Genomic DNA, 19067 nt, shown 5'->3' with positions numbered 1-19067 from the left:
ATACTGCAGTGTCTGCATCAGTCCCCAGCAGCCCTTGTTCTGGGAGCTGGAGGAGGTGCCTCCCCACCTGGGACCAAGGCCTCCAGCCAGCTCTGGAGACCCCGGGGGCTCAGCTTTCCCACCAGGCTCCTTGTCTCTGTGTTTCCAGCTCTCCCCCTCCTGCAGGGGGGCTATACCCTGTTGGTCCTGGGAATCCCTTTGGTGGTCTGGTGAGGCCCAACAACTCTTCTCAGAACAAGGTGTTTGATTAAGACAAAAAAAGGAAAACATACATAACATACATCTACCATTTAACCATTTTAAAGGATACAATTCAATGCCATTAAGTATATTCACAATGTTGCACAACCATAACTATCCATTTCCAGAACTTTTTCATCATCCCAAATGGAAACTCTGTACCCATTAAACAATAACCATCTTTTCTCCCTCCCTCTCCCCAGCCCCTGGTAACCTCTATTTTACTTTCTGTCTGTATGAATTCACCTCTTCTAGGTATCACCTACTCTGGGTATCTCATATAAATGGAACCATACAATATTGCCCTATTGTGTCTGCCATCCTTCACATGCATAATGTTTTCAAGATTCATCCAGGTTGTAGCATGTACCAGAATTTTATTCCTTTTTGAAATATTACGGCTGAATAACAGCCCATTGTATGAATATACCACATTCTGCTTATCCATTCGTCTGTTGATCGACACTAGGTTGCTTCCACCTTTCGGCTGCTGTGAAAAATGCTGCTAAGAACATGGTTGCACAAATATCTGTTTGCGTCCTTTCTCTTTCTTTCTTTCTTTTCTTTTTTCGACGCAGTTTCACTCTTGTTGCCCAGGCTGGAGTGCAACGGCGCAATCTCGGCTCACTGCAACCTCCGCCTCCCGGGTTCAAGCGATTCTTCTGCCTCAGCCTCCCTGGCAGCTGGATTACAGGCATGCACCACCACACCCGGCTAATTTTGTATTTTTGTAGAGACGGGGTTTCTCCATGTTGGTCAGGCTGGTCTCGAACTCCCGATCTCAGGTGATCCGCCCGCCTCAGCCTCCCAAAGTGCAGGGATTACAGGCGTGAGCCACTGCGCCCGGCAGAGTCCCTGCTTTCAGTTCTCTTAGGTATATGGCTAGGAGTGGAATTGCTTGGTTGTATTGGTAATTCTATGTTTAACTTTTTTAGGAACCATCAAACTGTTATCCACAGTGGCTGCACTCTTTTTTAAAAATACATTTTTATTTTTAATCTTTGTGAGTACATGGTAGGTGTATATATGTATGGGGTACATAGATATTTTGATACAGGCATTAAATGTGTAATAATTACATCATGGAAAATGGGGTTTCCTTCTCAAGCATTTATCCTTGGTGTTACAAACCATCCAATTATACTCTTTTAGCTATTTAAAAATGTACAATTAAATTATTTTTACTATAGGCTGCACCATTTTACATTTCATTCATTCATAAGATCTGGTGGCAGCTCTAATAACTACTTTGAGTGTGAAGAGTCCCCACCCCCTTTGTCTCCCAGTCCACACCTCCCACTTCTCAACTCACTGTGGTTTGGTTCTGACCTCCCATGCCATCCTTGCCAAGGTCACCATGACCCTGAGGTGGCTAGATCTGTTGTCCTTGTCTGGTTTTTATCAGCGTGACCCTTAGGGGCTCCTGGCCTTCCCTCCCTTCCCTTGGCCTCTGACGCGTCACACGCTCACATCTTTCCTCCTTACCCTCTGGCTTTCCTCAGCCTCCTTTGCCATCCTTTCCCCCTCTCCCTGGCCCACTGGGCACACTGGTGTCACTCATGCTGGGTCCTGTGCTCTCTCTGGGTGACCTCCCTCACTTCCACTGCCTTAACACACCGATGTGAACCTCCTGCTCACAGCTCCCTCCTGAGCTCCCGACACACCTAGGGGGTCTTCACTCAATAAGAGCAATAGCCACATGGATGGAGTTGCTCATGTGTGCCGAGCGGTGCTAAGCACTTTTCATGCATTATTTTATGTAATCCTCACAGTAACATCATGAGTGGTAAAGCAATGATCCTGAGGGTTCATAGCTGATACGTGGCAGAACCAGAATCTAGGTTCAGGCCTGGCTGGATCCAGCGTTTCTATCCACTCTGCTCTTCTGGACATCTTTTTTTTTTTTTTTTTTTTTTTGAGAGACAGGGCCTTGCTTGGTCACCCAGGCTGAGGAGTGCAGTGGTAGAATCATAGCTCACTGCTGCCTCAAATTCCTGGGCTCAAGGAATCCTCCCACCTCAGCCTCCCTAGCAACTGGGACTATTCAGAACATGCCACCACACCCAGTTAGGTTTTTTTTTGTTTTTTGTTTTTTTTTGAGATGGAGTTTCACTGTTGTTCCCCAGGCTGGAGTGCAACGGTGTGATCTTGGCTCACTGCAACCTCCGCCTCCCGGGTTAAAGTGACTCTTCTGCCTCAACTTCCCAAGTAGCTGGGATGATTACAGGCATGCACCACCATGCCTGGCTTATTTTTGTATTTTTAGTAGAGATGGGGTTTCATCATGTTGGTCAGGCTAGTCTTGAACTCCTGACCTCAGGTGATCCACTCGCCTCGATCTCCCAAAGTGCTGGGATTACAGGTTTGAGCCACCGTGCCCAGCACACACCTGGTTAATTTTTTAATTTCTTGTAGAGACGAGGTCTCACCATCTTGCCCAAGCTGGTCTGGAACTCCTGGACTCAAGTGGTCCTCCTACTTTAGCCTCCCAAAGTGTTGGGATTACAGGCATGAGCCACTCTGCCCAGCCCTCTTGGACATCTCATAGACACCAAAGCTCAACAGGTCCCAAACTGAGCACCTCCTGCTGCAGCCTGGTTCTCATCCATTGCTCCCTACTTCAGGTACAGGCTCCATTCTTCATCCACTAGCTGCTTTGCTCTCTCTTCTCCTTCCTCTTGGCCAGACTCTTTTTTTTTTTTTTTTTTTGAGATGGAGTTTTGCTCTTGATGCCCAGGCTGGAGTGCAATGGCGCGATCTCGGCTCACCGCAACCTCCGCCTCCTGGGTTCAAGTGATTCTCCTGCCTCAGCCTCACGAGTAGCTGGGATAACAGGCATGCACCATCACGTCCGGCTAATTTTGTATTTTTATTAGAGATGGGGTTTCTCCATGTTGGTCAGGCTGGTCTCGAACTCCTGACCTCAGGTGATCTGCCCGCCTCTGCATCCCAAAGTGTTGGGATTACAGGCGTGAGCCACCACGTCCAGCTGGTCAGACTTCTTTTACCCATTCCCTACTCCTTTTGTCTCCAAGTCCACACCTCAATCTACTTCTCACCCCATGGCAGTGTGGCCTGAGAGAAAGTAGCTAGTCCACACCTACAAGATTCCTGTCATCCTTGATGCCCCTCCCTGCGGATCCAATCCATTATGGAGTGGAGCTGACTCCGCCCTCCAGAAAGCTCCCAGATTTTCCATTTCTTCTCACCATCCCCACTGTGCACCCTTGGTCCTGGCCACTGTCAGTTCTTCACAAAGTGACACTAAAACAACTCCACTGGTCTCCTGGAATCTGATCTTGCTCCTTGACAACTGATCTCTACCTAAAGCCAGAGTGATGCCTCGCAGATGCTGCCACCTCTCTTTGATGCCTCCTCTGCCGTGTGTGTGTGTGTGTGTGTGTGTGTGTGTGTGTGTGTGTGCGTGCGCGCGCGCGCGCGCGCGAACCCTCAACGTGGCCTTCAAGGGCCGTCACAGTCTAGCGCCTGCTGCCCTGCCCCCATTTCATCTCTCACTCCTCCCATTTCCAAGCTCTGCTCTCGGCACATTAGAAAGGGCCACACACTCTTTTAAACTTGGAGTCTTCTCCCTTACTCCCCACCTCCCTTACTATCTTCCCCTAGTTCACCCGCCCCCACCCATCTGAATCTGGCTGACTCCCTTCCCCACCTGGCTGCCCATCAGAATCATTTGGGGGAGCTTTTAAGAATCCTGATGCACACAAAATACCCCAGAGTCTCGGGGGTGGGACCCAGGCATCAGGATTTGAAATCAATCGATATGAGAAAATGCAGGGTTGACAACCTTGTTTAGATCTTAACAACACTTCTGTTAGATTAGGCAGCCCTTCCCCCAACCCGCACTTCCCGAAGTTCCTCTCATTCCCTGCCCGACAGCACCTGATCTTATTGTGAGGCGTTTCCTTCTTGTCCTCCTCACTAGGCTCTAAGTCCAGCAATGGGAAGGACCAAGTTAGCTGGTTTTCTGCTGTATCTTCAAGACCTGATTCAAATGAGGCACTCAGTCTAGATTTGTTTCATGAATGTGGAAGTCATTTCAAGGGTGACAGGAGGCTTCCACACTTTGACCCCCCTTCCCTAAACAGAATCAATGGATACCTCTTTAAAAAACAAACAAACCAAAAAACAGACTAAAATCCCCCATGTCATTTACTCAACAGTAGCTTGCAATTCCACTAATATGATTCATTCCCTCGGATTAAAACACCTTGTCTCATTAAAATGCAAATTCAGCCTGAAAATACACCACCTTAATGGAATTAGTCATTTATACTTTGTCCTGAATGATTTTGTCAGCTCTTAATAGAGGGGGGGAGGAGAAGAATTACCATTTATTGAGTGCATCCTATACGCCAGGTGTTTTACACATATTAGCTCATTGAATGAGGTTAAAAGAGCTAGTTCTGGAAACACCTGGAGCTCAGAGAGGTTAAGGTAACAGAGCTGGTCAATGAGTCATCCCGATTGGAACCGACATCTGAGCCTGCACTCAGTGCCTGCCTGCCTTTGGGGGAGAGAAAGGGCACAAAGAAGGGAGGGAAAGGACACAGAGGACAGGCCTGGGCCTCAGGAGACCAATGTCACCGTCTCCTCCTCCATGTGGCCCAGGATGGTCTGGACACTGGGACTGGCCGGGGGCAGGAGGACTTTGGCAATGGCACCCTTGCAGGTGCTCATCCTCTCCATGTTCAACCCACTGTATAAATGGCCCAATTCTATTGCGGGAACTCTGCCTAAGGACTTACTGTGTGCGCTGACGTGGAGATGCTCAACAAATGCTCTTTGAATGGATGAACGAACAGGAAGAGGTAAGCTTCGTTTATCTCACACATCTGAACCAAAGACTAATAGAGATGCCAGAGATTCCAAAAGCCAAATTTTGTATATGCACGGATTAGACTTTTGCCAAATGGAGGCACAGGAAGTACTTAGTTATTTTCATCACACAAATATTGGGGTAGTGTAGGGCAGCAAAACTGCGTGGCTTGAGGTTGAGGGCGTGGGGGAGTCCTAGTTCCCCATCTGGAAGCTGTGGGATCTTGGAGTTAACTCAGTGTCTTCCAGTCCCAGTGGGTGATACACACCTAACAGGTTGTTTTAAAGCCTCATAAACTCTTCTCAAAGTCTGTTCTCTCCCTGTCTCAGCTGGGAGGTTTTCCCATCAGATTCCTTGGCCTCACTCCAGATCCAGTGAATCAGACCCTTTGAGAGTGTATCTAGGAACTTGCATTTTATTTTTTATTTTTATTTTTGTATTATTATTATTTTTTAGTAGAGATGGGGTTTCACCGTGTTAGCTAGGATGGTCTCGATCTCCTGACCTCGTGATCTGCCCGCCTCGGCCTCCCAAGTGCTGGGATTACAGGCGTGAGCCACCGCGCCCGGCCTTTATTTTTTGAGACGGAGTCTCGCTCTGTCACCTAGGCTGGAGTGCAGTGGTGTGATCTCAGCTCACTGCAACCTCCAACTCCTGGGTTCAAGTGATTCTCCTGCCTCAGCCTCCCAAGTAGCTGGGATTACCGGCCTGTAATCCCAGTAGCTGCCACCACGCCTGGCTAATTTTTGTATTTTTAGTAGAGATGGGGTGTCACCATATTGGCCAGGCTGGTCTCGAACTCCTGACCTCAGGTGATCCACCCGCCTCAGCTTCCCAAAGTGCTGGGATTACAGGTGTGAGCCACTGTGCCTGGCGGGAACTTGCATTTGAAACAAGCATTCCCCACATCTTTTGGCTTGAGGTTAAAAGGCTGGCTACAATCTTGCTATTCAACATGTGGTCCCTGGACCAGCAGCATCATTATCACCTGGGAGTTTGAGGAATGGAGTCTCAGGTGCCACCCTGCCCTTGTCAACAAGATCCCTGCGTGACCCCACTTGGAAAAGAACTGCTTTTCAGAGCCCTCCAGCTCTCCCCAACCTCCTAAAGGAGGGAAGGACTTTTAGCTCAGGAGCAAGGCTTTCATTTCATAAGAGGAAGGCTCATGATGCAGAGGTCTGCCTGGTGGAAGCTCTCGGGGGAGGACATTTCCTCCTTGGATCCGTGGATCAAGGAAAACCTTTCACCAATAAATGTTGGTTGGTGGGCGATGGGGACTAAGAGGGCAGGGCAGGACTGAGCATCTAAAGAGGAAAAACCAGCAGAAAAGAGGAATCTGGGGACAGAAGAGAGGACCAGCCCTGCCACAGCCCAGAAGATTTCATGCAGTGAGGCTTGCCTCCCCAGTGTTAGACCATCTGGGGAGGTTTGCTTTTTAACCTGGCAGAATTTCCAAGGAACTTAACCTTGGTGTCTAGGGAATTTGTTAACCTTGGGCAAAGTCAGAGACATTGTTGCTCGTGGCTATTACCCAACAAGGGACTAAATCATACTTATTGTACATATATATTTATATATTTTATTTGTAAATATTTCTGAAAAGCACCCCTGATATTGTAAAGTTTGGTTTCTATTTAACTATGACATAAGAGAACAACAACAAAAAAGCTAAAGAGAAAGTTACTAAGATAAAGAACACACACAGCAAAATCTCATCTTTCAGTAAAAAAATTAACTTTAACAACAAATATGGGAAACTATTTTCTGTGCACCCCTATTAGACGAGAATCACCTCAGTGAAGGAGAGCAAAATTAGAACATTACATCGGCTTCATGGCAGCACCCGAAAGATGCTTTTAATGATGAGATAAATGTTATTTATGGACCCTGAGTCCCAGTTTAAATATACCAGGAAAACTAATGTTTAATGAGCAATTTGATGTAAAAAGACTCCCTTTTACAAAATGAATATCAAATCCCCCATTCTCCCTGCAGTTTATTTTCTTTAGGAGCTTAGATATTTATATATTGCATTTGCTTAAAGCAAGACATATCTTTTGCAGGACTGGTCTAGGAGGGCCACTTACTTGATTGTGGGTTCTCTGCCTTCCATGCTGATCACCTGTCCTTCCTATACCCTCTTCTCTCCCCTAAAGTCTGCAGAAGTTGATTTTAGCCAAGCAGGCCAGTTGCAACCCTGTCACCACCCAGAGTAGCCTTGAGCCAGCCAAAAGGCAATTTGGAGCATCCCTCCCCAGCCTGCGAGGGGGACCCAGGGGAGGGTGGGGACCTGGGAGCAGGCAGTCTCCTTTGCGTGTCCTCATTACCTGCCAGGTACTCAATGACTGCCGCCATGTAGACAGGGGCGCCCACGCTGATCCGGTACTTGAACGTCCCTTTCTTCAGATAACGCATCAGCCTCCCCACTGGAAAGATGACACCTGCCCTGGCTGAACGGGACAGCTTGGACATTTTCTTCTTCCCACTCCGGCCCGACATCTTGCTTCAGTTTCCCTCTCAGCTTGCTGACACAGTGGCCTCCCGGCACTAACACAATGCTAAAAAGGAAAGAAGACAGAGTTGAGGAAGGGTAGTTGGCCAACATCTTGGGCACAGTGGCATGGCCCTTGGGCACCACTGTGACACCTCTGACTGCCCTGGGGAGGCAGCTGAAACCTGGCTGCTACTGCAGGTGCAGGAGGCACGGAGTCAGGCATGGGGTCTCTGAAGGGCATGGGCAAGCCCACCCACAAACATCCCTCCCCCACCAAAGCAGCCTGACCTCAAGAGGAAAGGCCATAGAAAACTGTCACTGAATAGGGAGGTCTCGGTCCTGTGGTCAGCTGAACAATGATCCCCAAAGATGTCCATTTCCTCATCCCCAGAACCTGTGACTGTTATCTTATATGACAGAGACTTTGCAGATGGGATTAAGCTAAGGGTCTTGAGATGGGGAGGTTTATCTTGGATTATCTGGATGGGGCTAACATAATTGCCTTAGAAGACGGAGGCAGGGGGTCAGAGTGGGCAGTAAGAGATGTGAGAACAGAAGGAAAAGGATTTTCCCCTCAAAGCCATCAGAAGGAATTAGTCCTGCTGATACCTTGACTTTAGCCCAGTAAGGCTAATTTTGGACTTCTGACCCCTGAACTATAAGAGAATAAATTTGTATTGTTTTAAACACTAAGTTTGGGGTAATTTGTTCCAGCAACAATAAGAAAACTAATACAATTCCTCTTGGCTTATATGACTTTGCCCATTATAATGGTTAGTGTATTAGTCTGTTCTCACACTGCTAATAAAGATGTATCCAAGACTGGGTAATTTATAAAGAAACAGAGGTTTAATGCACTCACAGTTCCACGTGGCTGGGGAGGCCTCACAATCATAGTGGAAGGTGAAAGGCACGTCTTATATGGCAGTAGACAAGAGAGAATGAGAACCAAGCGAAAGGGGTTTCCTCTTATAAACCCATCAGATCTCGTGAGACTTATTCACTACCACGAGAATGGTATGGGGGAAACCACCCCCATGATTCAATTATCTCCCACCAGGTCCCTCCCACAACATGTGGGAATTATGGGAGCTACAATTCAAGATGAGATTTGGGTGGGGACACAGCCAAACCATCCGTTAGGTTTGACAGACATAACTGAGAGCTGATGTGTATTTTTTAGACACTTTTCTAAATCCTGCAATAATGTAGCACTCTTAGAAATGGAAACAGGCCAGAAGAGGCAGTTTTACTGAATATGTGTGGTATGCAAACATAGCAAATGAAAAGCCATAATGCAGCCTGAGCGTCTGTTCCTTGGAATGAGGAATCCAGGTTGATTTTGGGAGAAACTTCACAGTCAGCACAAAGAGGTGAATTCAGCACCAGGAACTAAGAGAGAAACATTCACTGTTGCTTAAGGAAGCTATCTTTTGTGTGAAGACAAAATAATCACATATTCCTGGACAGAGCCTTTGTAAGCCCACCCACAATCTAGGAAATTGTAGTAGATCTTGGGTAGGCTTGGTCTGCTGGTTGACAGGGTACCGTAACTGACAAATGGAATATAATCTTCAGTAAGTAAAAGCAAATTACAGGGGACAAACGGTCAGGAGCAAAGAAAAGGAAAATGACATTTTCTAGGAAATGTGTTAATATATCAAAGCTCTCTTCCCCAAGGTCAATGGTGTTCTCAGGGGCCGTTTCCTCTGGAGATGAAAAATGAGAAAGTCAGGAACAAATTGAAATTGGTTCTATCCATTGATCCTGGTTAGGTCATCATACCAACAGGCAAGATGGCAAAGGAAAGGAGGGTCCAAGAAAGTCGCTAAATATGACAGAAGAAGATAGTAAATGAATGCTTGGTTAATATGAAATAGATACAAAACCAGGATTTACTTAATCTAGGTGAAAGAGTGAACAGATTTCAATTTTCTAAAGCATCTGATAACTCCATTACGACCAAGGAGACTATATTAAAAGCTCTGAAATTAGCAACAAAGCCCTTTCTCAACTCTCACCTGTCCCCGAGGTGAATGATTCAAGTTTGAGGCATTTTAGTATATACTTCATATACATTATTTAAAATGCTCCTATGTACTTACTACTCCCCTATTTTATACTTCATATGTCGTTTTGCCACCAAAGGATGTAGCTATTCATCAGTTAGGTACAAGCAAAGATGAGAGAAGTGCCTTAGACTATTATCTCTTTGACTGCAAGGCCCAGGGATCAGGCAATGTTGCCATGTTGTTTTATCACGTTGTTTCTTCATCTGGAAGAAACAAGATCTCCCACTTTTGCCGTGCTGCTGCTGTCTGTGGCTGCTCACTCTCATAAATCCACTTGTAGGGGTTTTCTCTTTGAGGAAGCAAGCAACTATGTGTTAGGTAAATGTATGGAGGGCCTGCTGTTAGCCCTGTCGCAGGAAAGAGGGGAAACAGACAGCATTGCTAAGTGGTCCCTGTCCTCACATAGCACGTGTTTGCTAGCTGGGTTGTGGTGCTCTAAATGGAGGTGGCTCTTGCTATAGTGGAAGGAGCCCAGGACTGCGGAACAGAAAGTCTTGGGCATAGCGCCGCTTCTACATAACTACAGTCATGCACCCCACAATGACCGCATATGACGGTGGTCCTGTATGATCATAATGGAGCTGAAAAATTCCTATGCCCTAGTGACATCTTTTTGTTGTTGTTGTTGTTGTTGTTGTTGTTTGGGAAGGAGTCTTGCTCTGTCCCCTAGGCTGGAGTGCAGTGGTGCAATCTCGGCTCATTGCAACTTCTGCCTCTGGGGTTCAAACGATTCTCCTGCCTCAGCCTCCCAAGTAGCTGGGACTATCGGTGTGCACCACCATGCCTGGCTAATTTTTGTATTTTTAGTAGAGACGAGGTTTCACCATGTTGGCCAGGCTGGTCTCAAACTCCTGACCTCAAGTGACCCATCTTCCTCGGCCTCCCAAAGTGGTGGGATTACAAGTGTGAGCCACCACACCTGGCCAACCTAGTGACATCCTAATGGCGTAGCACAATGCCTTACTCATGTGTTTGTGGTGATGCTGATGTAAACAAACCTACTGTGCTGCCAGTCATATAAAAGTCTAGCACATATAATTATGTATAGTATATAATACTTGATAACAAATGACTATGTTACTGGTACTCCTTCTACTTATTAAAAACAAAGTAAACTGTAAACCAGCCTTAAATGGATCCTTCAGGAGGTATTCCAGAAGGAGGCATTATTATTACAGGAGATGACAGCTCCGTGCGTGTTATTGTCCCTAAAGACTTTCCAGTGGACAAGATGTGAAGGTGGAAGACAGTGTTATTGATGACCCTGACTCTGTGTAGGCCTAGGCTAATGTGTATGTGTCTTATTTTTTTTAACAGAAGTTTAAAAAGTTAAAAAAAATTTTAATAGAAAAATGCTTATAAACTTAAAGTATAATAATAATAAAAAAAGAAAAATGCTTATAGAGTAAGGCTATAAAGAAGGAAAATATGTGTAGTAGCTGTGCAATGTATTTGTGTTTTAAGCTAAGTGTTATTACAAAAGAGTCAAAAAGTTTAAAAAGGTTAAAAAGTTTATAAAGTAAAAAAAATTACAGTAAGCTAAGGTTAATTTATTATTGGATAATTTATTGGAAAATTTATTATTGGATAAGGTTAATTTATTATTAAGGAAAATATTCTCTTTTAAATGTAGTAGCTTACATGTACGGTATAAAGTCTACAGTAGTGTACAATAATGTCCCGGGCCTTCACATTCACTCACCACTCACTCACTCACCCAGAGTACTTCTAGTCCTGCAAGCTCTATTCATGGCAAGTGCCCTATACATGTGTACTGCTGTTTACATTTTATACTGTATTTTACTGTCCTTTTCTAAGTTTAGAGACACAAAAACTTACCATTGTGTCACCATTGCCTGCAGCATTCAGTATGGTAAGATGTTGAGCAGGTTTGTAGCCCAGAAGCAACAGATCATAGGATTATAGCCTAGGTGTACAGGAGGCTGTACCATCTAGGTTTGTGAAGTCCACTCTATGCTGTTTGCACAATGACAAAATCACCTAACGATGCATTTCTCAGAACGTACCCCTTTCGTTAAGTGATGCATGACTGTAGTTATGTGAGCTTCATATGTTATTTATTTGGACCTCAGTGGCCTTCTCTGTAAAACAGGGCAGGTGGCTAACATCCTTACAGTTGTTCTGCTCTTAAACATCCTGATTTTTCTGAAAGGCACTTTTCAACGATTTTGGTAGAGAAGCTTAGGCTCTTTAAGCAGTCGGTTCTGAAGACTTAAGAGCCTACACAGGCTCATAAAGGTGCATTAGTGACTCTCCTAAGCCAATTATGTGCTTTTCTCAGTTAATGGTAAGTGGGATTGGAGGATGATTACTAAGTCTGGTTGTCAAGAAAACCACCTGAAAAGCCCATCACAGGGTGGACGTGCTCTGTGAATATGGTGTGTGCTGGCTGGTCTTAATCTCTCCCTACCATGCTTCCACCAGAGAATGCTGCATGAAGTACAAACACCACAAGGGCAGGGACACCCCCTGTGCACACGCGCACACACACACACGCATGCACGTGCACACGCGCGCGCACACACACACATGCACGTGCACACGCATACACGCACGCGCTCACACATGCACATGCACACAGACACACACACACACACACACATTCCTCAAAACAGCCAGAGAATGACTAGGTGTGCAGGATAAAGCCATTTAGGGACTTTCCTACTATTAGCTGCCAAGAGAAGTCACAAATTGCCCTAAAAATTGGAACTTAGGACTAGGAGTATAAGAAAAGCAAGTGACTTTAGGGGACGGATGCCTAAAACACTCATGAAGAGGCCGAGCGTGGTGGCTTACGCCTGTAATCCCTACATTTTGGGAGGCTAAGGTGGGTGGATCACCTGAGGTCAGGAGTTTGAGCCTGGGCAACATGATGAAACCCCGACTCTACTAAAAATACAAAATATTAGCCGGGCGTGGTGGCGGGTGCCTGTAATCCCAGCTACTCTGGAGGCTGAGGCAAAAGAATCACTTGAACCCAGGAGGAGGAGGTTGCAGTGAACCGAAGATTGTACCATTGCACTCCTGCTGGGCAACGACAGCGAAACTCCGTCTCAAAAACAAACAAACAAACAAAACTCAACACTCATGAAGATAAAATAGCCAAGTAAGGAAGATCAGAGTAGGAACAAGTAGAGAAACATACCACCTGCACATTGTAAAAAAGTACCTAAACGTAAGAATCATCCTGAACATGGTACTTTATAATAAGTTTTTCCCTCTGTGGCTTCCAGACTTCCCTCTAAGTGAGGGCCTTAGAGGAAATCCCCCTGGGTGGGGGATGCAGCTCCATCTGAAGTCTAAGTGTGAGACGGACTGACTTACGCATGTATTTTAAGCAGGACTGGAGAGTTCTCTATGCCTGCCAAACCCATCTTTTCAGGTCTTGTGCGGAATTTAAGCAGCCAGGCACCTATCTCCCAGGCCCTCCTGGGGACTCAGGGCTGTGAGGTCCCTGGGCACAGACAGTAAGAATTAGAGCACATCCAGGAATCCCTAGGGGAAGCAAGGAGGGGCTTATGGAGCTGACATGTTACATCTACCAGAGCCCACCGACGGGAGGAAGTGCTGAGCCTCTGGGGCCACTCCAGAGAAGACCCTGCTTTCTAAAGACCACCTCTCCCCAAAGCCTGTGCTGGATTATGCCTGGAGTTATGATAAATTATAACCCTGAACTTCCTTCTTTCCCAGGCCACCCTTTCCTCCAACTCTATTCCGTCTTGGGAAGTCAGGAGTCAAAAACTTGAATGGGTTTTTATCCACATCCTGGTAATTGGAGTCTCGGTGTAGGCCTACTGTCTAAAAAGAACCATTGCAAGGTGAAAATTTGTTTTCTTCAGGCTAATATTAAATGTTTACATTTAAGTATTATCCTGAAGGAAACAATTTCTGCTCTAAGACAATTTCCCTCTGATTAGGCAAAGCTTAAGGACTACAATACACTAAGTTTACATGTTTGGAGAGAATATGGCTGGACGCAGCTCTTGGTGTCCTCAGAGACACCATGTGGGCAATCCCTGGAGGCCACGCGGCTCTGTTCAGGTGGCCCCATTTTCCCAGATGCACGTGGGCTATAGAGGAAACCAGACAAACCCTGAATCTGCAATGTACCTGTCCTTTCATAGCAGAAAGACCAAGGTATACAGTCTTATAATTACTCGTAGAGTGGATCAGAGCATTTCAAGCATGTTAACGGTGAGAAACAGGGAGGTAAAACTCCAGACTCAGAGAAGAAGAGGGAGAATGTAGGGCTCCTGGCTCGTTCCCCCGAACCCCCAGGAGCACAGCAACGGGAAGCACATCGTTGGTCTTGTGTGTGCTGGGGAAGAGGGCGTATTCAGACTCTGTTGTTTCAGAATTTATTTCTAGGTTTGGCTTTTAAGCCCATAACAACACCGACAGGTTAGATTTTATATGTAACACCGGGTAAATATGAAGTTGCAGCACTGACTCAGACACGGGCAATAAACTCACACCAGACTATTCAAATAACTACCGTATTTCACTGATTTTATGATGCACTTTTATTTTTTAACATTTTACTGTCTCTAGAAGTTGGTATGCATCTTGCAATCGATACCATCATAGATTCAATCTAAGACAGTATTTATGGAGCATTTATTATTGAACAAGAAACTACATTAGATGTTGTTAAATTTATATGACCCTTGTCCTCCAATATTTTCCAATGAAGTTGCCTGACAGACCAAAATGAAGTTTCAAATAGATGTCAGAGCCATGGTTCCCAAACTGTGCACCAGGGTACACTGGGGCAATCAACAAACCCACAGAAGCACTGCAGGAAGGTTTAAGCTTTCCCTTGAATATAGCCATAGTTGGCCTCTGTGGGACCCCACCACTACCAGCTCCCGATGGTTCAGTTTCAACAGTAGGGTGCACTATGTTCCTTTAGATGATGCCATTTTTTTCTTGCAAAGCTGGGTTTTTGGCTGTTGCTGTGATTAAAAGCGAGTGTTGGGTGAAAGTCAATACAGAACAGAAAATGAGGGTGGCAGTGTCCAATCTGACTCCAAGGTCTGGGTACCTGTGCAGTGCCCAACAGCTGTACACATCCTATTTGTAATTCATTGTGGTTATTTAAGAACAGAATAAGAATACTTTTTCCTTTTAATTCATGTGTATTATTTTCCCATATGGCTAGTACGATGTTAGAACATGAATACTTATTAAGTTGTTTGGACCTCAACACTTCATAAATGGAACAGGCAGGCATTTCCTCTGCCCTAGTGGTATCAAGAACATGCTGGAGACATTAAGAACTCTGAGAAAGTGAGGGAATTTCTATGCTAGGGCCCACCACCAACAAGCTTAAATCTATACTTCTGACTTGCTCAAGGTTACCCTAAAGTAAGGAAAATAAGAAAGTTAAAGAAATTATTTAAATATTTTGAGTTTATCTTTAAATCTGAGGAATATTTGCACATAGTAAAAAAAAAAGCAAAAAGGAATCAAAATGTATAAAATGAAGAGCAACAGTTTCTCACTCATTGGTCTCATTGAGAGAGACAAGTACAGGCAACAAGGGTTAATTTCAGTTCTGGTGGCTACCTCCAAAACTCTCATGCTTATACCTCCACTTCTTGATCTATTTTCATTTTTAGACAGTCTCTATCTGTGCCGAAGAAGGATGAGACCTTAACCCACCTTCCTCCTCCCTTTTCAATTGTTGACAGTTATTTTTTCAGTTTTATTTCCTCCACTGATCGCCTTGGAAACTTGAAGTAATACTGTACACTCCAATCTCTGTTTCTGACTTCATCAACTTTGGGGATTATCTCTCATGTCATCATCATATGAGAGGAGGATATGAGCGCCCTAATCTTTCCCAGGTCCTCTCCTCCCTACATCACCTCCCTAAGCTCTACTTCTGTCTTCTATACTTGCTATTGTCCTATTCATAACATATATATTTTATTCTATAATCACAATAAAATCATTCACATTTTGACTCTAGATTTATTTTGAAAGTTAAACTCCATTTACATGGTTAAGACTTTCTAAATATTGTTCCCTGCAGAACTGAGTATACTGCTCATCACATTTGTAAATATTTTCTGCAGAATCAAGTGTGATGCTAGCATCACAGTTTCTTCTCTGTGGTCCAGCATCAGAATCCTTGAGTCCTCATGTCAAGATGAATTGTTTTTTTCTGAAAACCTAATGTTCAAAAGCATTCCACGTTTTCCGTGGCTTCACATTTGGACCATGTCTTTCTTGTATAGCTCCTCTCTAACCCTGAAGTTATTAACTATAGTTGATTCTCAATATGTGCGGTCGTTATGTTCTATAAAGTAGTCAGAAACACAGAATTAGCAAAAACTGAAAAACTGCGCTTAGGGGAAATACAGGGTTAGGCTCCTACAAGCCTCTGGTCACAAGATTTCATCAACTAATCAATACTTAACCTTGTTTTATGTGTGTTTGTGTTCAAAGACACCTTGTTTAATAGATACTGTTGACTCATTAACATTGAGCTTCTGGCCAACAGCACTGTTAACACGTGCCTGAAGGAAGCTTGCACATCATGGCCTTCTTGCACTTAGGAATGCTAGACATCATTTCAGCACTACACCTGGGGGCCATTCTAAACAGCAAAATCACCAACAAAAAGCACAAACATGTGAAAAACATGGCACTAAATAGGGCATGGAAAGGGCACTTGATTGCATTGTGAGCCGAAACAAGAAGGCAGTCACCTGGTGCAATCTCAGCGGGGAGGGTGTGCTTGTGGCGACTAAGATGTTTTGCTGCTCCGTGTACGTGCATGTCTTAGAATGACCATGAAAGTGCCACAAGTATTGATTTGGGGGCTCCAAATACATTTTAGCATGTAGGCAAATTCACAAATATAGGATCCACAAATAGGAACGTGGACCATATTTTTCTGTGTTGACAAAAGATGTTCCTTTACCATGTCCTCAAAATCACTCAGCTTCTCAATCACATTGTTCTTTGTAGAGACCCTGTTTTTCCCAGAGAACCGTTTGCAGAGGGGTTATTCTCAAAGCCCTCTGACCTCCAGCTCCAGTTTGGAATGGGAGTGTTTTAGCCAGCGGTCTTCCTGGGACCTATCTTCTCTGTTCATCCTTGGCCCTATGACTTCCTCTTTCTTGGTTTTCTCCCTTGCTTTGTTGGTATCCACCTGATGTAACTCTTCAGAAACAGGACAGGGAAGTAAACTTTGTTTTCTTTCTTTCTTTTTTTGAGACAGTTCTTGCTCTGTCACCCAGGCTGGAGTGCAGTGGTATAATCACGGCTCACTGCAGCTTTGACCTCCTGGGCTCAAGCAATCGTCTACCTCAGCCTCCTGAGTAGCTAGGACTATAGGTGTACACCACACCCAGCTGATTTTTTTGTAGAGATGGGGGTCTCACTATGTTGCCCAGGCTGGTCTTGAACTCCTGGCCTCAAGTGATCCCCCCGCCTGTGAACTCTTGGCTTCAAGTGATCCTCCCATCTCAGCCTCCCAAAGTGCAGGCATTAAAGGCATAAGCCACCACATCTGGCCTAAACTTTGTTTTCTTATAGAAACAGAACTATCTTACTTGAACGATCTTTAGGTTATCATTTAGTAGAGTATTATCATTTTTAGTGTCCAAATCATTTTGCTTCAATATTTTGAAGTCATTGAACCCTGCTCAGCATTTGGCAATAAGTTGGTTCAACCTGAAAACTTAGACTTTTATAACATGGATTTTTTTTTTCTATTATGTCTTTGATTATCCCTCCCCCCTCAACCCACTGCCAATTTCTTTATTTCTCCCAATACCCCCTTTCTTTGTCTCTTACTGAGATTCCTGTAAACCAGGTATTGGATCTCCTGGATTAATAGTCCAAGTCTCTTATCTTTTTTCTTCTATTTTTTCTTCAGTCTTTATCTAATTTTGGTAATCATATTTTTAATTTCCAAGAGCTCTTTTTGTTCTCAGATTATTCCTTTTCTATAGCATCCTGTACTTTAATGAATGCACCATGTCTCCAAATCTCTCTGAAACTAATTAGAATGTGTTAAATTTATCTTCTGTCCTCTAAATTATTTTATCAGGCAGTTGTTCTATTTATTGATTGATTGATTTTCATCTTTCACTTCCATGTAGGCTTTTCTTAAATGTCTGGTGATCTTTGGTTATGCGTTTGTATTTAAGAATGAAGGACAAGGCCGGGCACGGTGGCTTACGCTTATAATCCCAGCACTTTGGGAGGCCGAGGTGGGCAGATCACTTAAGGTCAGGAGTTCGAGACCAGCCTGGCCAATATGGCGAAACCCTGCCTCTACTAAAAATACAAAAATTAGCTGAGCGTGGTGGTGCGTGCCTGTAATCCCAGCTACTAGAGAGGCTGTACCTGTAATCCCAGCTACTCGAGAGGCTGAGGCAGGAGAATCACTTGAACCTGGGAGGTAGAGGTTGCAGTGAGCCAAGGTCCTGCCACTGCAACGATCCTTTTTCAAGCACTCCAGCCTGGGCGAGAAAGTGAGACTGTCTCAAAAAAAAAAAAAAAAAAAAAAAAAAAGAATGAAGGACAAGGTTGATGATTATAGGCAGATAGAAGAGCTTTCTTGAATTCTTCAACCATTGGTTGGTGGGCATGCTTCCTGTTTGGGATCTCCGGGTGTGTGTGCAGGGCATGCATTCAATTAGCAGGCATGGCTTTAGGTGTCCAGTTAGGAACTAGTTGTATTAGTTCATTTTCACACTGCTGATAAAGACACATGCAAAACTGGGAACAAAAAGAGGTTTCGTTAGACTTAACAGTTCCACATAGCTGGGGAGGCCTCAGAATCAGGGCGGGAGGCAAAAAGCACTTCTTACATGGCAGCAGCAAGAAAAAAATGAGGAGGAAGTAAAAGCAGAAACCCCTGATAAACCCATCAGATCTCGTGAGACTTATTCACTATCAGGAGAATAGCACAGGAAAGTCCAGCTCCCATGATTCAATTACTTCCCCCTGAGTCCCTCCCACAACATGTGGGAATTCTGGGAGACACAATTCAAGTTGAGATGTGGATGAGGACACAGCCAAACCACATCAGCAGGCATGGCTTTAGGGTGTCCAGTTAGGAACTGAGAACCCCCAAATGCCAGAATGAGCAGGGAGGTTTATTTTGTGGTGTGATATTTATCCTAGAAATTCTACGTGTGCCTTGTAGTTTTTTAATCTTTTTTTAGATGGAGTCTTGTTCTGTCACCCAGGTTGGAGTGCAGTGGCGCAATCTTGGCTCATTGCAACCTCTGTCCCCCGGGTTCAAACAATTATCCCTGCCTCAGCTTCCTGAGTAGCTGGGATTACAGGAGCCTTCCACCACGCCTAGCTAATTTTTGTATTTTTAGTAGAGACAGGGTTTCACCATGTTAGACAGGCTGGTCTCGAACTCCTGACTTCA

General features: G+C 44.7%; 2 protein-coding genes across 2 annotated transcripts in view; one reads left to right on the top strand and one right to left on the bottom strand.

Moving 5' to 3' along the window:
- LOC100974647 (core histone macro-H2A.2) overlaps positions 1-19067 on the bottom strand; it is a 59599-nt gene that overhangs the window by 28936 nt on the left and 11596 nt on the right. The window contains exon 2 of the mRNA XM_034930745.3: positions 7405-7635. Coding sequence (XP_034786636.1) covers positions 7405-7576 — 172 coding nt within the window. The 5' untranslated portion in view covers positions 7577-7635. The remainder of the gene's footprint in view (positions 1-7404; positions 7636-19067) is intronic.
- AIFM2 (apoptosis inducing factor mitochondria associated 2) overlaps positions 1-19067 on the top strand; it is a 77171-nt gene that overhangs the window by 49904 nt on the left and 8200 nt on the right. The window lies entirely within an intron of this gene.

This window comes from Pan paniscus, chromosome 8, assembly GCF_029289425.2.
Source record: "Pan paniscus chromosome 8, NHGRI_mPanPan1-v2.0_pri, whole genome shotgun sequence".
In the NCBI taxonomy this organism is placed as follows: domain Eukaryota; kingdom Metazoa; phylum Chordata; class Mammalia; order Primates; family Hominidae; genus Pan; species Pan paniscus.
This window is presented reverse-complemented; position numbering and strand designations above follow the sequence as displayed.